Source organism: Lepidothrix coronata, unplaced genomic scaffold (assembly GCF_001604755.1).
Source record: "Lepidothrix coronata isolate B3197 unplaced genomic scaffold, Lepidothrix_coronata-1.0 Scaffold90, whole genome shotgun sequence".
Taxonomy (NCBI): domain Eukaryota; kingdom Metazoa; phylum Chordata; class Aves; order Passeriformes; family Pipridae; genus Lepidothrix; species Lepidothrix coronata.
The window spans coordinates 3,045,909-3,064,342 of NW_016690270.1; the positions used below are offsets into that span (position 1 = coordinate 3,045,909).

Here is an 18,434-nt window from a genome sequence, read left to right on the forward strand (position 1 = left end):
TTCTTCTATTTTTCTTCTTTTACCTTCTCCTTCTATTTTTTCTTTTTACCTTCTTCTATTTTTTCTTTTTCTCTTGTTCTTCTATTTTTTCTTCTTTTTCTCTTGTTCTTCTATTTTTCCTTCTTTTTACCTTCTCCCTCTCTATCTCCCTCTGTATCTCCCTGTCTGTCTCCCTCTATTTCTCCCTCTATTTCTCCTTTTTTTCTTTCACAAAACTTGTTGATGTTCCTCCTCCCTCCCCTCAAGAAATAATTATCCCAAAGTCCAATTCCAGCACGAGGTATCTGTTTCTGTTGTCTCACTTGCCGTGCAACTCCATAGCTGCTTCTGCAAGAAATATTTAATATGACAATAGAAACTTTATTGAGCTGGTGCTTGGGAGTGAGTGAGAGAGGATCTGTGTCCTGAGCTCCTAAAATATGGCAGGGTTTGGATGTGGGGCTTGGGTCTGTGCACAGTCAATTCAGCACAATGGATATCTCTGCCTTGCTCTTCTTTCTTGGGGTGAAATGGGTTAAAAAATGCTGTAGTGAAGGAGAGCAAAGGTGTTACCCAGGCCAAGGTGTGAAGGTGTTTCTTAAAGGTTTCTAGAGGTGGTTCCTGGCAGAGACAGCCATCAGCAGGTGATGGCTGCAGTGTGTGGCAGCACCTTATTTCTTAGAAATAGCAACAATTGGAATTTTCCGAGTTAGTAAAAGTTACATCAGCCTGTTAAAACCCTGTTTTTCACTTTTCTTACACTTGCTGCTGGAGCTCTGTCGCACTCTGTTGTGTCACTCCTTGTGATTCAGCTGAAGGCCGGGGCTGTTTCCATTCTGGGGAGAAGCAGGAGGCCGTGCTGTCACACTGCTTCCCTGGATTGCAGCCAGGAGTGTTGTATCAATCCCTCCCAGCACGTTGCATCACCACCACCATCATCTGCTCCCACTGCAGGCTCCATCCGTGCTCAGGTGCTGCTCTGGCTGGAGGAATCATACCTATTCCATACATATTTCAGCAGCTGCTGACCTTAGGGAGTTGCTAAAGCCACAAGAATTTGTTGGGATTTACAGCTTCTGATTTCACAGAGCAGATGGTGGACACTGGGCAGATTTCTGGCTGAGATGATGAGAATTGCTCTGCCAGGACAGTATATAGAAATTAAAATATGAGCTGATGTGATAGCAGGAATTTTAGGGAGGAGTTGGTGTATGTGGAAAGAGGGAAAGCTCGGAGGGAGCCTTCAAAGGATGCTCTAAAGGAGGCTGCACCTCCTGGGGGGTGTTTGTAAACCCTCAAAGGGTGGGCAGGCAGCCCCCAAAGCAAGCTGGAGCCAAAGGGGGGCTTGTCCTCAAACCAGGGAGTGGAAAAGAGGGCCTGTGGTACAGGGAACGTGGGCTTGATAACTCTGAGCTGGGTTTTATCTCAGCCCACGCCGAGGAAACCTCTCTGTGACGGGAATAACTCGTGACGTGAGTGGCTGGTGCCATGTTTCCCCTTCCTGCCCCTGCAGCATCACTGGTGCCACGGCTGAGGCTGAGCACTGGTTTGTCTCTTGAGTCTGAGAAAGTGGCTGAATAGAGCTCTGAGGAAGATGGGAATTGCTGGAAGGTGTGTTATTTAGTCAGATGCCTTTTGCTGGAGGATTTGAACACCTTCCTTTCTGAAAAGCTGCCTTACAGGGTGATATCACCCCAATTCTGCCCTAAAGCAACCACAGTGGCTTCTGAGGGTTGGACTAGGTGATCTTTAGGGTTCCTTCCAGCCCAAACTGTTCTCTGATTCTACAATGAAAACCAGCCTGAAGTCTGGCCTGTGTTGGGGTCACAATTCCAAACTGGGTGAGGATCAAGCCGCCCTCCTCTCCACTTCCCCAGGCTTTGGTGCTCCACACAACCCTCGCTTCCCTGCCCGTGGGGGTGTGGGCAGTGCTGACCCGCCTCGAAAAGGGACGTGGCCCTTCAGTTTGGTGGTTTTCCCCTTTCCTTTCCCTCTTTGCTGAGCTGTGCCGTGGGTATGTGTGGAGCAGTGAGTCAGCCCTGGCTCCTCACATCCCGCACGTCCCAGGGAGGCTGGAGGCTTCCCCCGCCCCCACAGCGAGCAGAGAGCTCCGAGGAAACACTGCCGGTGAAAACTTGGGGGTTTTTGATTTTTTTTTCACAAGTTTTGAATGTGCTTAGGAAATTGCATTGCAAGACTGGCTGTAAAAGTTGCTAAAGACTCGTCTTTCCCTCCTCAGCGTCTGGTTTTTTTTTTCTTTAAATAAAAGGTCCTTATCTCCCCTGCCAACTTGGCAGCCAAGGTTGCAGCTGATTCCTGCATTCGGGCTGGGTTTTTTTCTCTTCTGCAAAGCTTAGAAAAATGGCCATTGCAGAGAAGATAGCTGGAGGACACAGAAACTAGACAGGGAAAGTTCAAGGTTACTGTTCTTCCCGCTGGCTTTTTGGGGGGTAAGATGTGCTGTCTCCTCCCAGCTCCAAGAGATGAGAGGTGGGAGCTGCCCCAACCCTGCTCAACTCCAGTGTCTGGGCTGTCCCAGTCCCAGAAACAAAGGTCAGTGGGAAGTGTTGGAATCGTGACATTTCACCTAAAAAAGGTTTTTTGTTTGCTTTTTTTCCAGGCAGGGTTTTATTTGCCTCCCGAACCTTGTGTTCGAAAGCCTCTTTTCCAACCTGAGGGCTGGGAAGGGTATTTTTAAATTCATTAAATGCCAATGGAGATGTCCATGCAATCCTGAAGTACTGAGAGCTTGAGCTGTCAGGAGAGCACAGAGCTCAGGATAACTTGGAGCATTAACCAAGCAGCTGATAATCATCTGTGGCAAACACCTCTTAGAGCAGCACTCAGACTGTGCTGATCTAATTAAACAATATTTAATTCAATTTCATTTTAAATTTCAGCAACTGAACTCTGTGCAAGCTCGTCCTGTGGACATTTAAATGGGATTAAGTGTGGATAAAAGGATTAATGACTAAACTAAATTAGACTAATTTTAGCTGTTCCCAATCTTATTTAGGAGAGTCTGCACGAGGAGGTTGTCGGGTTTAATCGCAACTTAAACCAGGCTTTGTGGCTGGGAGAACTGCACGAGTTTAACGTCATCTGGAGGAAGGGCTCTGCCTGAATTTCCAAAGCAGGGTAAGCACCTGAGGCTTGACCCAAATGTTGCTGGACAGGGGAGGCTGAGATGTGTGAGGGCTCGGGGAGATGATGCTCCACAGCCCAGCTCCGCTCACCAGCTTTGCACCTCCGAGCTCATCCAGAGCCACCAGCCTGGGAAAAGCTGCTTTGGAATTGCTCTGGAGGGTGCAGGTGATGCTGTGCTGTGTCATGTGGGTGTCTCTGCTTGCAGCAGCCCAAATTTAAGTTCCCTCCTGGCATGGCTCGTTTCAGACTGGGATAATCTCGGTGATGCTCCTGGGGAACGGGAGCACCGACAGCTCTGCCCTGGCTGGGGGTGGACGTGCAGGAGGAGAGGAGCAGGGAGCATTCCCAGCTCTGGAGAGGTCTCAGGTGGCTCAGCTCCTGTTTCAGGGACACAGGACAGTGTCCCTTGGCTGTCACACAGCTCTGTGCTGGCGCTGTGGCCACGAGCAGCTGCCAGTGCAGGGCAGGGGCACGGCAGGCGCCGGGCACGCCGCGGGTGCGTGCTGGGGGCTCAGAGGGCAGGAGATCTGCCAGGAGAGGGGCTGGGAGCTGCTGGAAGGGAAAGGGACCAGCCCCTGCTGCCAGAACATCCCCATATGAAGCTCCAAGGGATCTGTAGGGGTGGTTGACACTCCCAGGCACAAATGTGCTGTAGGCGTTGCCGCCCTGAAACACTTGAGAGAGAAAGAGGGATATAAAAAGAAAAAGGAAACCCCAAAGCCCAGCAAGCCTGATTAAGGATCTGTCCCTATTAAAAATGAATAAAATAACAAAATTTTGGTTTCCTTGCCCTGGCAGTTCCCACTGTACTGAAGCACTGTGTGCCTGCTTGGTGTGTGGGCAGAGAGGAGCCTCCCCACGGGCTGTGACGGGCACAGAGGGCAGGCAGGTCGGTGTGGGGTGTGGGGTGTGGGGTGGGACATGGCCCCGTGGCTCAGCCCTGGTGACCTGGGCACCGTGGGGACCTGCTCTGCTGTGCTGTCTGCAGGACTGAGAGCTTGCCCTGGAGATGTCACAGAGGAACAGCCACAGGGATTCTGGTGCTTGGTGCCTGATGCTGCCACGTGGTTTTGCACCCAGGTGCTCTTCCAGCCAGCCTGTTCTCTCATCTCAACCCAAATTGTGAATCCAAATTTTATTTTTCTTCACCTAATATTATTTACCTGGGGGAAAGACATTCAAGCATCGTTAGCAGAGTGCTTTTGTGCAAGAATTCTGAGCCAGTGGCCCCACCCTGACCTAGTCCACCCCAAGTGACACCCTGGTCTCAATGGCCATGGGAGGTCCCTTCCCACCAGCCCAGGGTGACTCTAGGGTTTTGCAGAGTTGTGGAGGGGAACTTAAAATGCTGAGCTGACCTTTGCCTCCTGGTGTCATCTCCCAAAATGTGGCATCTCTGTGGTCTTGGTGGGAGCACAGCTGAGGTGGAAAGGTGTGTTGCTTCATCTTCCACATGTCTGCGTGTGGGCAAGGGTCAGGCACTGCTGGACCTTGGCTGTGACGAGCCCGAGCTCCACGGGGTGGTCTGGGACGAGGGGCTGATGCACCAACCAGGGAGGGGAGCAAAGGTGGGACAAAACACCGTGTTTTACCTGAGCAGGTCAAACCCTGTGCACAGCGAGGCCCTTGTTTGAATTCCAGCGAGTCGAACCCCGTGCACAGCGAGTGCTTTGTTTTAATTCCAGCAGCTGGGGGGGAGCAACAAGTGGCAACCAGGAGCAGAAAATAGCGTGTCCTTCACTTCTGTCACACTTGCGGTGTTAAGGAGGATCCACGGCTTAACAGAGGCTCCTAAATGACCCATTAGTTTAAACTTCCCGAGGTTGATGTCGCAGGGGGGGGCAGGGTTGCTGTGCTGAGGGCTGGCAGCAGGGATACAGAGCCCCCTTCATTCCACTGTTTGCTCCAAAATCCCCCAGAGGGGAGCTGCATGCTTTCCTAGTGGAATATTTTCCCGTTTAGAAAACGGGGACATGACAAAAATAACGCTGTCCTCCCCCTGCAAGGATAGTTTTATCAAGCTCCTGGTGGAAAGCGGGCAGGCAGCCCAGCCCCTGGCCCTGCCAGCTCTGCACCGTGTCACTGTGTGCCCGGGGAGGGCTGTGCCAGGGGGTGGGGGCCACAGACCCTCCAGCTCCATGTGGCATCCTCTGCTGACCCAGCACGAGTCAGGGCACGTGGAACTCCACCGGCTGTGGGAATGAGCTGGTGGGGAGAAAAGGAAAATCCAGTTTAGGGGCAAACACTGAGCGTTGTGTGAGCTCCTTCAGGAGAGCTGGTCCTGCCTTTCCTGGGGTTTGGGGTGACTGCCTTGCCCAGATCAGCTGCCCTCCAGCATCTGGCTGGCTGCAGGCAGCATCTAGCAGGTCCTGTGCTGCTGTGCCAGGAAGAGCTGACCCCTTCTGTGAGCCCAAGTCAGGGTCTTCCTTAGTTTTCACACCTGTACACTTACACTTGATTTGCTCCCACATTTGCACAGTGAAAAATATTAATTGTAATAGAATGTTGAAGAGTTTGTGATGTGGTTGGTGTGAGGATCTTCATGGGGTAGTAATGACTTTCTCTGGGTTCATCCTGGAGAGGAGATGGAGGTCAGACCTCACAGGGGGCTGCAGCTTCCTCAGAGGGGCAGCTCCGATCTCTGCTCTCTGTGACCAGGGACAGAACCCCAGGGAGGGGCTGGAGCTGTGTCAAGAGGGGTTTAGGTTGGATATTGGGAAAAGGTTCTTCCCCTAGAGTGTGTTTGGGCACTGACCAGGCTCCCCAGGGCAGTGGGCACAGCCCCAAGGCTGCCAGAGCTCCAGGAGTGTTTGGACAATGCTCCCAGTGAGAGGGTGGGATTTTGGGGTGTCTGTGCAGGGCCAGGAGTTGGACTGGGTCCCTTGTGGGTCCCTTCCAGCTGAGGACATTCTGATTCCACGGCAGGACACAGCCCATGGCAGGGCTGCCCCCAGGGCTGCAAAGGGAGGCAGCAGCAGGACGGGTCAAAGGGCCTCTGCCCTTTGGAACCAGCTCCCAGGGTTATTTGAATTTAAACCTAAAGTAGGTCAGTTGGGTTTGGGTTCAAAGTTTTATTTGCTTTCAGAGCAGGTGTAGGGTTGAATTGGAGTTTCATTAGAAATTCCTGAGACGCTTTTAAAAGAAATCACAATAGTTAGTAAAGTCGGTTTTTAAATCATCTGTGCTGGAATGAGGAGGTTGTTTCCTGGTCAGGTTTTGATTAAGGTGGGAAATAAAAAATCTAGGTAAAGAAAAACCTGTTTTATTGCTGATATCAGTAGTCTTGCAATTGAGAGAGTTGCCAAAAAGTTACAACAAGGAACAGCATTTCTTACCCTTGGAAAAATCTTCCCAGGTTTTCCTCTTCCCGTGCAGCTTCAGTGCTTCTGGCTCCAGGTCCTGTACCCCATTCCAGGTTTTTCCCACGAAGGTTTGCAGGCACCTGACAGGACACAGACAGGTTGGACCTGCTCTAGTGAAGTGAGGTTTCATCCCAGCTCTGGGAAGTCAGGGCCTGGAGGGGACTGGGGCTTTGGAGTCTGCCCTGCCCTGTGCCAAGATTCTGCTCGGCATCACCAAGCAAATCATCTTTCTCCCTGATTTTTTCCATTTGAATGTGCTGTCAGGACTTGTGTTTCAGGCATTTGTTAATCCTTTAATGAAAAATGTACCAGCAGCATTAAGTGCTGTTCAATTTTTTTTATGCTTGAACTATAAATCCATCCTCAATCCATCTTTTTTCCTTAATGGAGGTTTTGCATTTCAAGGGATTAAGTGTTCTTTATGCAGTGCTCTGCCTCTGATTTTCAGCTTCTTTTGTGTTCCTCTGAACTCCAGAGAGAGAGAAGCTAAAAACTAATCAAATATGATGATTCCAGACCGGTCAGTGCTGACTAACTGGTATCACACCTCAGCAGCTGAATCAAAAGCTGCTGATCTGGGATGGTGTCCTTGGAAAAGCTCCCAAGGGAGTAAAGCAGTCACGTGCCTTTAATCTGGATGTCAGATGGGAGGAAGGAAAACAAAGCTACTCATGCAGGAGTCACATCCTTTTGCACCTTGGCTGCCACCACCTGGGTGTTTGGTCCTGAGGTCACCCCGGGTGCAGCACCCGGGGAGCTGCAGGGGATGGTGAACCCACAGTTCCTTCCTCCCCCACAGCTCCCCCTGCTCCATCCCTGAGGCCTGGAAAGTGTTGGGAATGTGCCTGCTCAGGCAGCAGGGCTCGGGCTGCCTGGCCAGCTGAGGACCCTAATTCTAAAAGCAGAGGCTGGGCAGGTGTTAGCCTGGTGTTACTGCAGGGTGTGACCTTTTGACACCGGGTGACACTCGTGTCCCCGGCTGGCAGGGCTGTTCTGCACCCCCACACGTTTTTAGAGGGAGATTAGCTTTTAACCAGCTGGCTGTGATGCATTTCTGTACCTGATGCTGGGACTTTTTTCCACTTGAAACTTAAAACCTTGGTTGCTGCCAGTGTGGCACGGGCTGTGTCCTGTAAAGCGTGTCCCTGCCAACCCACTGCATGGGTACAGGATGACCTGAGGTGGAGCTTTTCTGCCTCTGATGAGCTGGGAAGGGATAGAGAACCTGCTTGGCAGGTCACACACGTGCCCCACAGAGCAGGAGCTCGGATTATCCCTCTCACATGAACATGAGGAGGCAGCAGCTCCGGGACTGAGGTGGGGAGCAGGAGCTCCTCAGGAGCTGGTGGTGATCTTCTCCTGGAGAAGGTGCTTCCAGCAGAGCAGTGACCCCTAACACCACGTCTGGGCAGGGTATGTCCCATGACTCAGAGCACGATTTCCTGCAGGAGATGATATTATTTGTTTTCCAGGGAATGTCTGGCCCAGCCCTCGGAGGTCTGTGGGCTCTGACACAGCTCATCACAGGTCAGCACAGGCTGAACTGAGGAAGCACTGGGAGTCCTGTGAGCATCTCTCTTTTCCACCCCACTGATCCCAGACTGTTCCAATCCTTTCATTTTTTGTGGTGCATTTTTAGCATTGTCTCCTCTGTATCCAGCCAGCTCCACTGCCTTGATGTGCATTCACTCCCTGGTACTCAGGACAACACTGTCCATGGTAACATAGACAGAGAACAGCCTGGAGCAGCATTCCAGCCTCATCCTGTCCCATCAGGGACACAGGGCTGGCAGGATACCCTCCCCAAGCCATGCTATCCCTGAGCACCAACCTGTTCACAGCTGATTTTTTCCTTTCCTGCTTTTATTGATCTGCACTACTCAACCCATAATTGCTTTTGTTCTTTTTGAACTTGTAAGGCCTGAAATTCCAGGTTTAACCTTGCTTTGGCAAGCCCAGGGGAAGAAGGGAAGAAGGAAAGGACACATCAAGGTATTTTGGGTAGTTTAGTCAAACAGCTCATGGCCTGGGTAGTGTTTTCCAGTCCTACCCTTGTTGATGTGACAGAATTACAACGTCCTGAGCTTTTCACTAATATAGGGTGGAGCATCACATTTTCAGAGCATATTATTGCTGAGCTTTGCTGGCTCTGGAGGGATCAATAGGTGGCATTTACAGTGTTTCCAAGACTTCAGCCTCCTGGTTGACTGCCAGTGCTTTGGGGCACGGCTTTAAACCAGGCAGAATGGGCAACCTGCAGAGGGTGTTTGGTCACATCCAGCATCACCAGCAGCCTTGCAGAAACCCAGACTGGTCAGACCTTCCTCTCCTTTGCCTTCTCTGACAGTCACTCCACTGGAGGAGGAAGTTTGACGGGATTTCTGGGGTCGGTGGTAGCACTTTTACCACACGAGGCTCCACTGAGGGGTCCGACACACCCAGCGCTCAGGACCCGCTCAGGACCCGCGCGGGCACCTCGTGGCACATCTCCCCTCTCCGTCTCGCTTTAAAAACATCCCAGCGCTCCTTCTCGCTTCCTTTTTGCCGCCAGCTGAGCTGGGGAGGAGGCTGCAGGAGGAGGAATGTGGTGTTACCGCATTGCTGAGCAGGAGCTGGGGCGGGGCGGGCACGCCCGGGCTGGGCACACCTCAGCCAGGAGGAAGCCGAGCCCGGCTTTCACGCACCGTAGCCTGAGGGACAGTATTTTTTTTTCCCCCCCAGCTCTGTGTATCCCCTTTCTCTGAGCTTCCAGTCCTCAGCTTGCACGTGCCTGTGTCGCTCAGCACGGGGATGGGGAGGTAGGTGACACAAACGGCAGAGGAACTGGAGGAGGGACCTGGAGTGATCTGCTGAGCCCCTGACCAGCACGGCAGAGGTCGTGATTTTGGGGTTATTTCAGAAAAGACGGTGGAAAAGTCTCCATGCCTCTTTTTGAGGCTGAAAACCCGCAGTTTAGGTGAAATGTAGTGTGTGAGTGGTGCAGGGGGGCAATGGATGGGGGGGTTGAGATGTGGAGGCTGCTGAGTTGCCTTCGCTGAACACTTTTTAGTTTAAACATATTACTTAAAGGTTTGTTACTTTGCTGCCACAGTAAAAAAAAAATAAAGTTATGAAACGGTTTCCTTTAATAGTCATGTAAAGCATCAGAGACCACTGAAAGGTGGTGAGTGCAAGATAACTCTGAATTAGGTCTGAAGCAGGGGAGAAAGGCTCCTCATCAGCTAGGCATGGGGCTGGAGCTCAAACAAGAACCATGGTTCTTTAAAAATGACTCTTTTCACAGCCGGTGAGTTCACAGGATTGTGTTTAGCAGATAACCCTGGAGCTCCTCTTGGGTGATTTTGTGTCTTGAGGAATTCTGATGCTTCAGGCAGGAGGGGGGGGGCTCTGCCTGTGCAGCCCAGGTCGCCTTAGGGCTGGAAGTCTGATATGTGGACACACAGTGTGATTATAACTCACGTGGACGTGCCCAGTTAGGCTTCGAATGATCAGGTCGAGGTGCTGATGGTGGCACAGCCTTGTCACTGTGAAGCAAAACACAATAAACCTGTCTGAGAGGGCGGGTGAACGTTCCAGGGAATCCCCCGATGGCAGCCGAGCAGCAGCTCTGGAGGGAGCTGTTTTCGGGCTGATTTGGTCCCCGCCAGCCCCGGGGGAGTTAAGGTGGGTTATGGATGGGCTCTCACTCGCTGCTTGCCCGCAGAGCAGCTGGTCCAGGCTGCCCTCACCCTCCCCAGGAGGGAGCTGTGCGTGCGCTGTGCCCGTCTCGGGAGTTCTGCGGTAACAGGGTGGGGATGTCTGGGGATCCCTGAATCACTGCCTTTATCATCGCTGCGCCCACGGGCACCTTCTGGCCCAGGTGAGGCAGCTGCCTGTTAAAAGCCAGGGAGGAGGGAGCCGAGGCTCAGAGGGCTCCTGCGGTTGCGGAGCGGCTGCCGGGCGGTGCGGGGGGAGGGAGCCCTCGCTGCGAGCCGGGGACACCGCGGGGACAGGGACAGGGACAGGGACAGCGCTCCTGCTCCCCCAGGGAAGCGGGCAGGTGAGGTTTCTGGCTCTTGGGGGCGTGCTGGCAGCTCTTCCTTGCCAGGGCTCTGTGGGAGATACTTACTCTCGGTTGGTTTTTATGGGTTTCTTCGTTTCATAAAATGGGACTTTGAGCCGTCTCGTGATGAGTTTTGATCTGGAGCTGATTCTGGAAACGCAGGTAAAAGGTGGGGCTGAGGAACAGAAAGTGCACCCTGGGATGGGGTGGCTGGGGGCTGTATGGGGGATGAGTGTGTGTGCACACGCCTTGGAGCATCCCTTCCGGCTGTGCATTCCCACCCGGCATCAGCACCGATCCCTGGTCACTGTGGATTGTGGTGCCGGGGGCTGTGGCTTCTCCCTGTCCCTGGGGAGAAGTGATTCCTCAGTCAGGAATCACTGCTGAGAGCAAGGAGCCTGCTGGTACCTGTGGTTCACCTCAGCAGTAACATAAAGATCCAAAGATAGCTTCTGGGGGAGAGGGGAACCTCTGACAGACTTTGGGAGAATCCTGTGTGCTCTTCGTGAGCTGGGTGAGAAACTGTTGTTCTTTGTACCTTATAAACTAACACAACCTGACTTTCCTCTTCACGATTCTTGATTTTTCACCCACGTTATTCTGTGTGGATCCATTAAAATCATCTCCCTGTAAACTGAGCAGGAAGGTGAAGGACGTGGGCTGAGCTTTTCACTGGCATTTTCTGCTCATTTTCACTCACACTGTGAATTCTTCCCTAGGTGTGCCCGTGGCCCGATGGAGTCTCGCTGCCAGCCTTGGCCATGGGCATTATTTGTCCTGCTGGGTAAGGCTCACCATGCAGTGTTATTAAAAGGGCATGGGGCAAGCTGACTAAATAGAAACACTGCTAATGTAAGCTTTGTATCAGTAGCAGTGTGGTGGCAGCAGCAGGAGACTGGGGTTTGATAACAGCGCTGGTTTTTGGCAAAAGGCTGAGCTGCCAGACTGGCTGTATGAACAGGGGACACCAACCAGGGCTGGGCAGGATGATGGGCAGCGAGGGCACTGAGCAGCCCAAACGCTGGGTCAGGGCAAAGAAGAGCGTGAGAGAGAACTACTAGTACAAAACACTTTAAAAGTGCCTTTTCATATTAAAAATAAAGGTAGTTCAGGGGCAAAATACCTTCCTTTTCATCATGGGGTCGGAATTCCCAGGCACGACTTCGTTGCTCTGTTGTAGGAAACAGCAGATGGTTTTCTGGTGTTTTCTGTGTGCCACCCTGACAGGGCCCCTAATCCTGTTTTCCTACTGTCCCAGCTGCCCCCCAGCTGCTGGATGCACAGCAAGCCTGTTCCCGGGGAGCCTGCTACCCCCCCTCCGGAGACCTGCTGCTGGGACGAGCCCACCACCTGAGAGCCTCCTCCACCTGCGGCCTCAGCAGGCCTGAGACCTACTGCACACCCCATGGAGAGGTACCCCCACCCCCTCACCTCCTCCCTGCACGGCCCCAAACCTCCTGCAGGGCTGCAAATGCCTTCACCCATCCCAGCCCTCCTGCCCCTTCGCAGGGATGTGTTTGACCCACTGAGCCCGGGGAAGGATGGGGCTCTGAGAAACCTGGGCTAGGGGAAAGTGTCCCTGTGGCAGAGGGTTGGAATGAGATGAGCTTTGGGGTCTCTTCCAAGCCAAATCATTCTGGGATTTTATGATTTGTCCCCTCCCCAACCATGCTGGGTCTTTGCACTGCAGTGTCCCCTCGAGCCCTTCTCTACCATCCCCATGGATGAGAAGCTGGCCAGGAAGGACAAGTCAGGAAAAGGGCAGCAAAGCTCAGCCACAAAGCACTGAATTTAAAACAGAAGCTTTTGCATCCAAGATATCTCAAACTCTCCTATCTCTGGATGTTTCAGTTATAAGCTAAACTCGTATTTCACTTGTCAAAACCGGGAACGTTTCAGGTCTTTCCCAAAGACTTGGAAAAGCTGCTGGACTGAACAACTGTTTTCAATCATGCTGCTTGTGTGGGGGCAGGAGGTCGTGCTGGGGGGGGATGAGGCTTCAGGCAGCTGCAGATTCCCCAAAGCTGCCACCAAATCAGAGGGGGAGTTTAAGGATAAATCTGCCCAAGCACAGAGCTGAAAACTGCAGGGGTGATGTGCCTGGTGTGAGCACTTCCTAAAGCCTTTCTCTGCCTGCTGTTAACTCCATAACTGCCGGGGGAGGAGCTCCAAAGGGAGTGAGTTCAGTGCAGGACAGGCAGAAAGGGTCTTGGAGGAGATGCTGCAGAGGAAAGCAAATGGCCCCCCTCCAGCAGGGCTGTTTTCGGCAGTGAAATCCAGCTCGAGTGAGTCAGCCTTCCTCTGGTTTTAATTCCCCTTCAAACTGAAGGCCAAGATGTGGCAGTAAGTGGATTTGTGGTGGAGCCAGTGGTGTTCTCTGGGCTGGAGAGCTTTCCACTCCTCTGTGAGCTCAGGGAGGAGGCAACTCCCTGGCCCAGAGGGGTGTGAGCATCACATCCTGCGGGATGCTGGGCTGGCTGCAGCACCTCTCCTCTGGCAGGTCCTTTTCCAGGCTGACAGTCACAGTCAGGCATTTCCTCCATCCAGGCTCCCACTCCAAACTTTTTTTGGAGCTGTTTTGCTGCTCCCAGGGATCAGGGCTGTTTGTTCCCCTGCTGCTTCCCATGGCTGCTGTGGCCCGTGGACGGGGAAAAGGAATCAATGATTTCTGCTTTGACTTAATTGTCTTCTGCTTCCCAATTTCTAATTATAGATGAGGAAAACTCCATAAATGTGCCTCTGAAATCTCCACTGAACACTGACTTTTGACAGTGACTTTTACTTGAAGAGGGGACTTGGGGGGCTTGTACTGGGGGAAGCAAGTGTTGGAAAACCCTTGATTGCTCTGGACATCCTAAGACCAGCTGGAGTGGGCTGTTGTTCCCTTTGCCTGACCTTGAGAGATCACTCTGAAGAGCATCAGTTGTGATCATCTGCATCATTTGTAATGTTTGAAGTGGGGATTGGACACCTCTCTGATGTCTCTGGTGTTCCTGGAGCAGAAATGATCCTTTGGGTGCAGAATTAGTGAGTGAGGGCTCACGGTGGGGCTGTGGAGGAGGGCAGGGAGCAAGTTTACTGCAGTCCCTTCTAGTCTACAAATCCCTAAATTATGCACTTTTCATATTTCTTGTCCCTTGCCTTACAAGAACCAGGGTTAAGAGGGACATGGAACAATTAACACTGATAATTTGAGTTGGATTCTCCAGTTCTGGCTTTGGGAATGGGGTCTTTGCTTCCTTACATATGTGGGATCCTTTCCTTTATTGAAATGAAAGATGCAGAGTTACTCCTAGAAAATTCCCTGATTCCTGTTCTGCAACTGTAATGGCCAATGGAGTTTTGATTAGACCAGCTCTTAACTCAGTGGCAGAAATCCCCATGGATTCAGCCTTTCCTAATTTTTCCCACCCTTCCTCTCCTTCCCTAATTTAAGCAAAACTTAATCCCCTGAACCCAATTTTCCTATTCCCGTCCCATAAAACATTTAATTTATAGACTCTTGCGACTCTTTTTTGGTCACAAGCCTTGCTCTTGGTTTTTTTGGTGGGGTTTTTTTTGCCAAATAGGTGCAAATCTGGAGGTGGTTTTGCAATCCTAGCAGAGGGCATGGGATGAGGGGTTGCTCTCCCTGGTGCCAGCTGGTCAGTGCTGCCCGTCTGCTGGCCCCAGGGTCCACTTTTGCAACTCTGGTGGGTCATTTATCGACTTCAGCCTCTGCTCCATTGTCTGCTCCAGCTCCAGATCCCTCTAACCTTTATACTTTGCACTCCTGATTGCTCCACTCCTTGGCTGGAGGCTCAGTCTAGTGAAATCCAGGAGGGACACTCAGCATTGCCATTTATAGCACAGGGGACTGCACTGGGGGTCAGGGAAGTGGTGGGGGGTGGAAACCAGGCAGGCCAATGGCACGGCCTGGAAATCACTCAGTGCTTGGGAAATGGCTGGTGGAGCCAGCAGGGAAAGGGAAAGCAGGAGGGAAACTGAAAATAAAACAGGAAAAGAAGCGAGCCTGGATTTGGAGTCGGAAAGACTCGATGGGAAAGACTGATGCAAAGATTTTCTGGAAACACTCTGGTGGACTGGGGTGTGGTTCAAGGCTCAAATAACACATCTCCTTCTTTGCAAAGCTTTAATATGTATGTAAATATTCCTATTATAGAGAGGTAAATATAAACATCTGCATAGCACCGTGATGGGAGTGCAGAGTAGCTCCCACTGGCTGTCTCCAGCCCGAGGAAGGCACACTGTGGCTTTCACATGGACTATCAAATCCCAGGTCCCCTTGCCTGACCATTCCAAGTGACAGCATGAGGGCTGTGCCTGCCTGTGGCTCCTTGCTCTGCTGCTGGAAGCAGTGGGACCTGTGCCATGCCATGTTCACACCCAGCAAAGGTTAGCATTTCTCTGCAGGGAGAGTGTTTCGTTCCTCCAGGCTCATGCAATGCTTTTGCTTGGACATATTGACAGCTAGAAAGCAGCTACAGGTTTTTCTGGTTGTTTTATTAGTTTAGGAGAGCACCCCAAACCCCCTGCACGTCCCTGTGAAAACTTTTCCCAGAGAACAGGCAGGAGAAGAGCAGAGCTGGGAGTCCCTGTGCTTGTGTTGCATCCTACAGTGGAGGGGTGTGTGTGACAACTGTGTGGGTCCTCACACCCCAGCCCTGGGAGACTTTGGATGTTAAAAGCTGTTGGCATAAGGACTAGTGTTTTCAGCCTTCTCTCACCTGCTCTTCATGGGCATTTGATAGATGTGAAGGGTGGGAAATCACCTTTATCACCCCTTGTGTCGTGGTGACACGGAGTCATCCGGGGGGAATTGAGAGGTGCCAGAGGAGCCTGATCCTACCTGAGTCAGGAGGAGGGAGATGTGAGCCTGCTGGAGCTCCTGGCACAGCAGAGGGGGTTCCTGTGCTGGTGGATGGTCACATCTGTCTGGCAGGGCTGGGCTGCAGCATCTCTGGTGCCTCAGCACCAGCTCCTGCTTGGCTGCTTCCAAAAATACTCCCTTCCAGTGTCTGTGAGGGAGAGTAAGTGCCAGACTGATGCTTCTGCCTGCTGTGCTGCTGCTGTCTGACGGTTCCATCTGCTTTGCCCACCTGCATGAGTCAGTCAGGGAGCTGGGTGCCCAGCCAAAGCTTCCTGGGTGCTCCAGCAGGCCCTTGGCATGTTGGAACCGGGGAGAAGGAGGCAGGAAAGCTGTGCCTCCCAGCTCACTTTCTTTCCAGACCCACATCATCAGTCAAGCTCAAGCTTTTTACATGGAAAAATGCATCCACAGAATCATGAAATAACTGTGAGAGGACGTGACCAAAGCAGGGCTTCTACTTTGGGGGTTTTTTCCTCCTCAAGTCCAGGGTTTGCCCTGAATAATTTGTGTTCCTGACCTGTTGAAGGTGATACAGCAACCACATGTTGCTGCTCAGTGCTTATCTCATTCAGGCATTCAGACACACCCTGCTCTTTGCTGCAGGGATATGTCCCTACCTGTAGTGGATGTGCAGAAGAAAAAGCCTATTTTCCATTGTTTTTTCCCTCCTCCCTTCTCTGTATCCTTTTTATTTTTGCCACAGGACTGCAAACCAACACACGTGCTGGGAGACAGCAGGACCCCAGCAAGGCCTGCAGGGTGTGGGATGAACTGGTGCAGTTTGGGCTTTGCAGGCTGTCATCCTGGCAGATTTTACATCAGGGTTTGCTGGTGAGAGAACAGGCGGGGTGAGGAAAACAGGCTTGTTTTAAAAGCAAGAGGAATGAACTCCATTTCCTTACACCCCACACCTGGGGTGTTGGGCCAGCTTGTGTCTTCTCCCTCATCTCTGCTGTTGCCTCTGAATTTGGGGTCACTGGTAAGACCAAGCTGGGGGGCAGAGCCCTCTGTTTGTGTTTTGAGCATAACCCTGGAACTCGTTTTCAGTGTCATTTCCAACAGGCCAAGCAAGGGTGTGACATCAACGTCGTGGTTAAGAGAATCACAGGTACAGGGTGGGGTTTTGGGGCTGTCCTGTGTAGGACCAGGAGTTGGACTCGATGATCCTCTTGGGGCTCTTCCAACTCAGGGGATTCTATGACATACCTGTGTTTCAAAATGGAAGCCCAGTCCAGTTTACAAATCCCAGCTGCTCACTGGGATGTTTAACCATGATGACACAACCGTGGGTAACTTCTACTGCCTCTTCCCATGGAAAATGTATAGATTACTTCACAGGCACGAGCCCTGCTCCAGGAGCCTGGCACAGCCATGCCCTGCAGCTAACAGGGCATGAAAATGGGTTGGAATAGAGAATTACATAACTTGGCTTTGCAGGTGCCTCTGTTCCCCAGGTAACTTACTGTTGCTGCCCACCCTAGTTTTTAATAACCTCTGTGGATGTATAAATTCCCACTGCTTTCCAGCTTGTCCCAAAATAGACTTGGCACAGGGTTTGCTGTCCCTATAGAATATCAGTTGTGTAAGAGCACACAGGGCTCCCTTCTGGGAGGCTGTGCCAGGAGCACTGACACAGTGCTCTCACTCCCTGACAAGCAGCTGGGTCAAATGTGGGACCACCGAGGTCTCCACAGCTACGAAAGGTCTCTGTTTCATGACTGGAGAGCAGCAGCTTCCTATTTTTGCTGATGAATAAGCTCAGTTTATTTTGGGTTGTGCTCCTCTGCCAGGAGGTTTTATTTCGAGGGCTCTCTGCTCGTGTTAAAATGGCAGCTCCTTAAATTACTTTGGTCAGAGTCCATCAGCTTAAAATCGTTTGAGGTTTCAGTGCCTATGTGAGCAGGGGAGGCTGCTCAGGAGCTGGTTCATAAGATCAGAGCAGGAGCAGAGCAGCAAAACCCTGCAGAAGTGTGTCACACATGGGCATTTTTACAATAGCTGGTGGTTGCTCTACGTGGATTTTTTCCCCTTCTCTGTTATTTCTAAGACACGAGTCTGTTTATTCCCAACACTGCCACTTTCCTTCTGAAATGACTGTGTTGTGAGTTGTCATTCAAGTCTGGAATGAATTTCCCTTCATCTCAGAACCTCCACTCCAGTGTCACCCTATTTTTGATGACTCTTGGGGGCACAGAGGGCTATCGGTGCTTTCCATGCAGAACTACAACCTCTTTTACCTTCCTAATGTCCTTTCCGGCCCCCCTCCCACACCTCCTCACACACCGAGCAGTTCTCCTCTGCCTGGCAGGGAGGGGAGGATGTGCTGGAGAGCCAAGGATGCCCCAAGGGTTGGTGGCCCGGTTTAAATCCAGATCTCTTCACTGTCTCTTGTCTCTTCCTGCTCCAGCTCCGAGGGTTCTGCTGAGCCTGGTAGAAAAGGAGAGAGCTGGAGGAAGGTCTGTGCCTGGTAAATCTCCCCTCAGCCCGGTTCTGGACTGTCATTTTTGATAATTCCCTCTGTTCCGAGGAACTTTGAGACACATAGTCACAGCTGGGAAGAGCAAACCCTCCTGTTGTGCAATTCGGGGCTTTCACAATTTGCTCCCAGGACGTGAAATGAATTTTGCTTCCAGTGTTAATTTTAGCCTGATTTAAAAAGCTGAGAAAAAGAAAAAAAAAAAAGAAGATTTTTTGCACGCAGCCCAGCCCCAGGCTGCCCGGGGAGGGTCTGTCTCACACGGTTTAAGCTTCATTTTTACTTAGCACAGCATTTTAAGTGGGGTTGCAGCTGCAGAGTAGCTACTAGAGAGCACTCGTGTCTGTGGCTGCGTGAACGACCCAATAAGTATGCACGAATCGCTCCTAATGAATAATTTAGCCGAGATGAACCTTTCCCCTCGCAGAGAAAGCCTTCCTTTCCCCTTTGCTAAGCACAGTCACAAACGGTTGGAAGTTTAATCACTGCTGGCAATTGTTCAGTAGATTATTTCTGTGGGTAATTCCTGCAGCTCCTGACAATTTGCTGCTGGTAGTC

The 18,434-nt window shown here is 51.7% G+C and overlaps 2 protein-coding genes across 4 annotated transcripts in view; one reads left to right on the forward strand and one right to left on the reverse strand.

Moving 5' to 3' along the window:
- The window catches only part of G0S2 (G0/G1 switch 2), an 18,513-nt gene extending 1,924 nt beyond the window's left edge, over positions 1 to 16,589 (reverse strand). The window contains exons 1-2 of one of the 3 annotated variants that reach the window (XM_017821450.1): positions 16,586 to 16,589; positions 2,226 to 2,235 (exon numbers count right to left, since the gene is read on the reverse strand). The gene's annotated coding sequence lies outside the window, so the exon portion shown is untranslated. Of the gene's footprint in view, positions 1 to 2,225; positions 2,236 to 2,311; positions 2,319 to 7,199; positions 7,205 to 13,325; positions 13,332 to 16,585 lie in introns of those variants that run through there. The other 2 variants (XM_017821452.1, XM_017821449.1) reach the window with 2 other exon arrangements.
- Positions 2,478 to 18,434, forward strand: part of LAMB3 (laminin subunit beta 3) — a 34,078-nt gene continuing 18,121 nt past the window's right edge. Inside the window, exons 1-4 of the mRNA XM_017821447.1 lie at positions 2,478 to 2,532; positions 2,996 to 3,117; positions 11,250 to 11,314; positions 11,789 to 11,943. Coding sequence (XP_017676936.1) covers positions 11,266 to 11,314; positions 11,789 to 11,943 — 204 coding nt within the window. The 5' untranslated portion in view covers positions 2,478 to 2,532; positions 2,996 to 3,117; positions 11,250 to 11,265. The remainder of the gene's footprint in view (positions 2,533 to 2,995; positions 3,118 to 11,249; positions 11,315 to 11,788; positions 11,944 to 18,434) is intronic.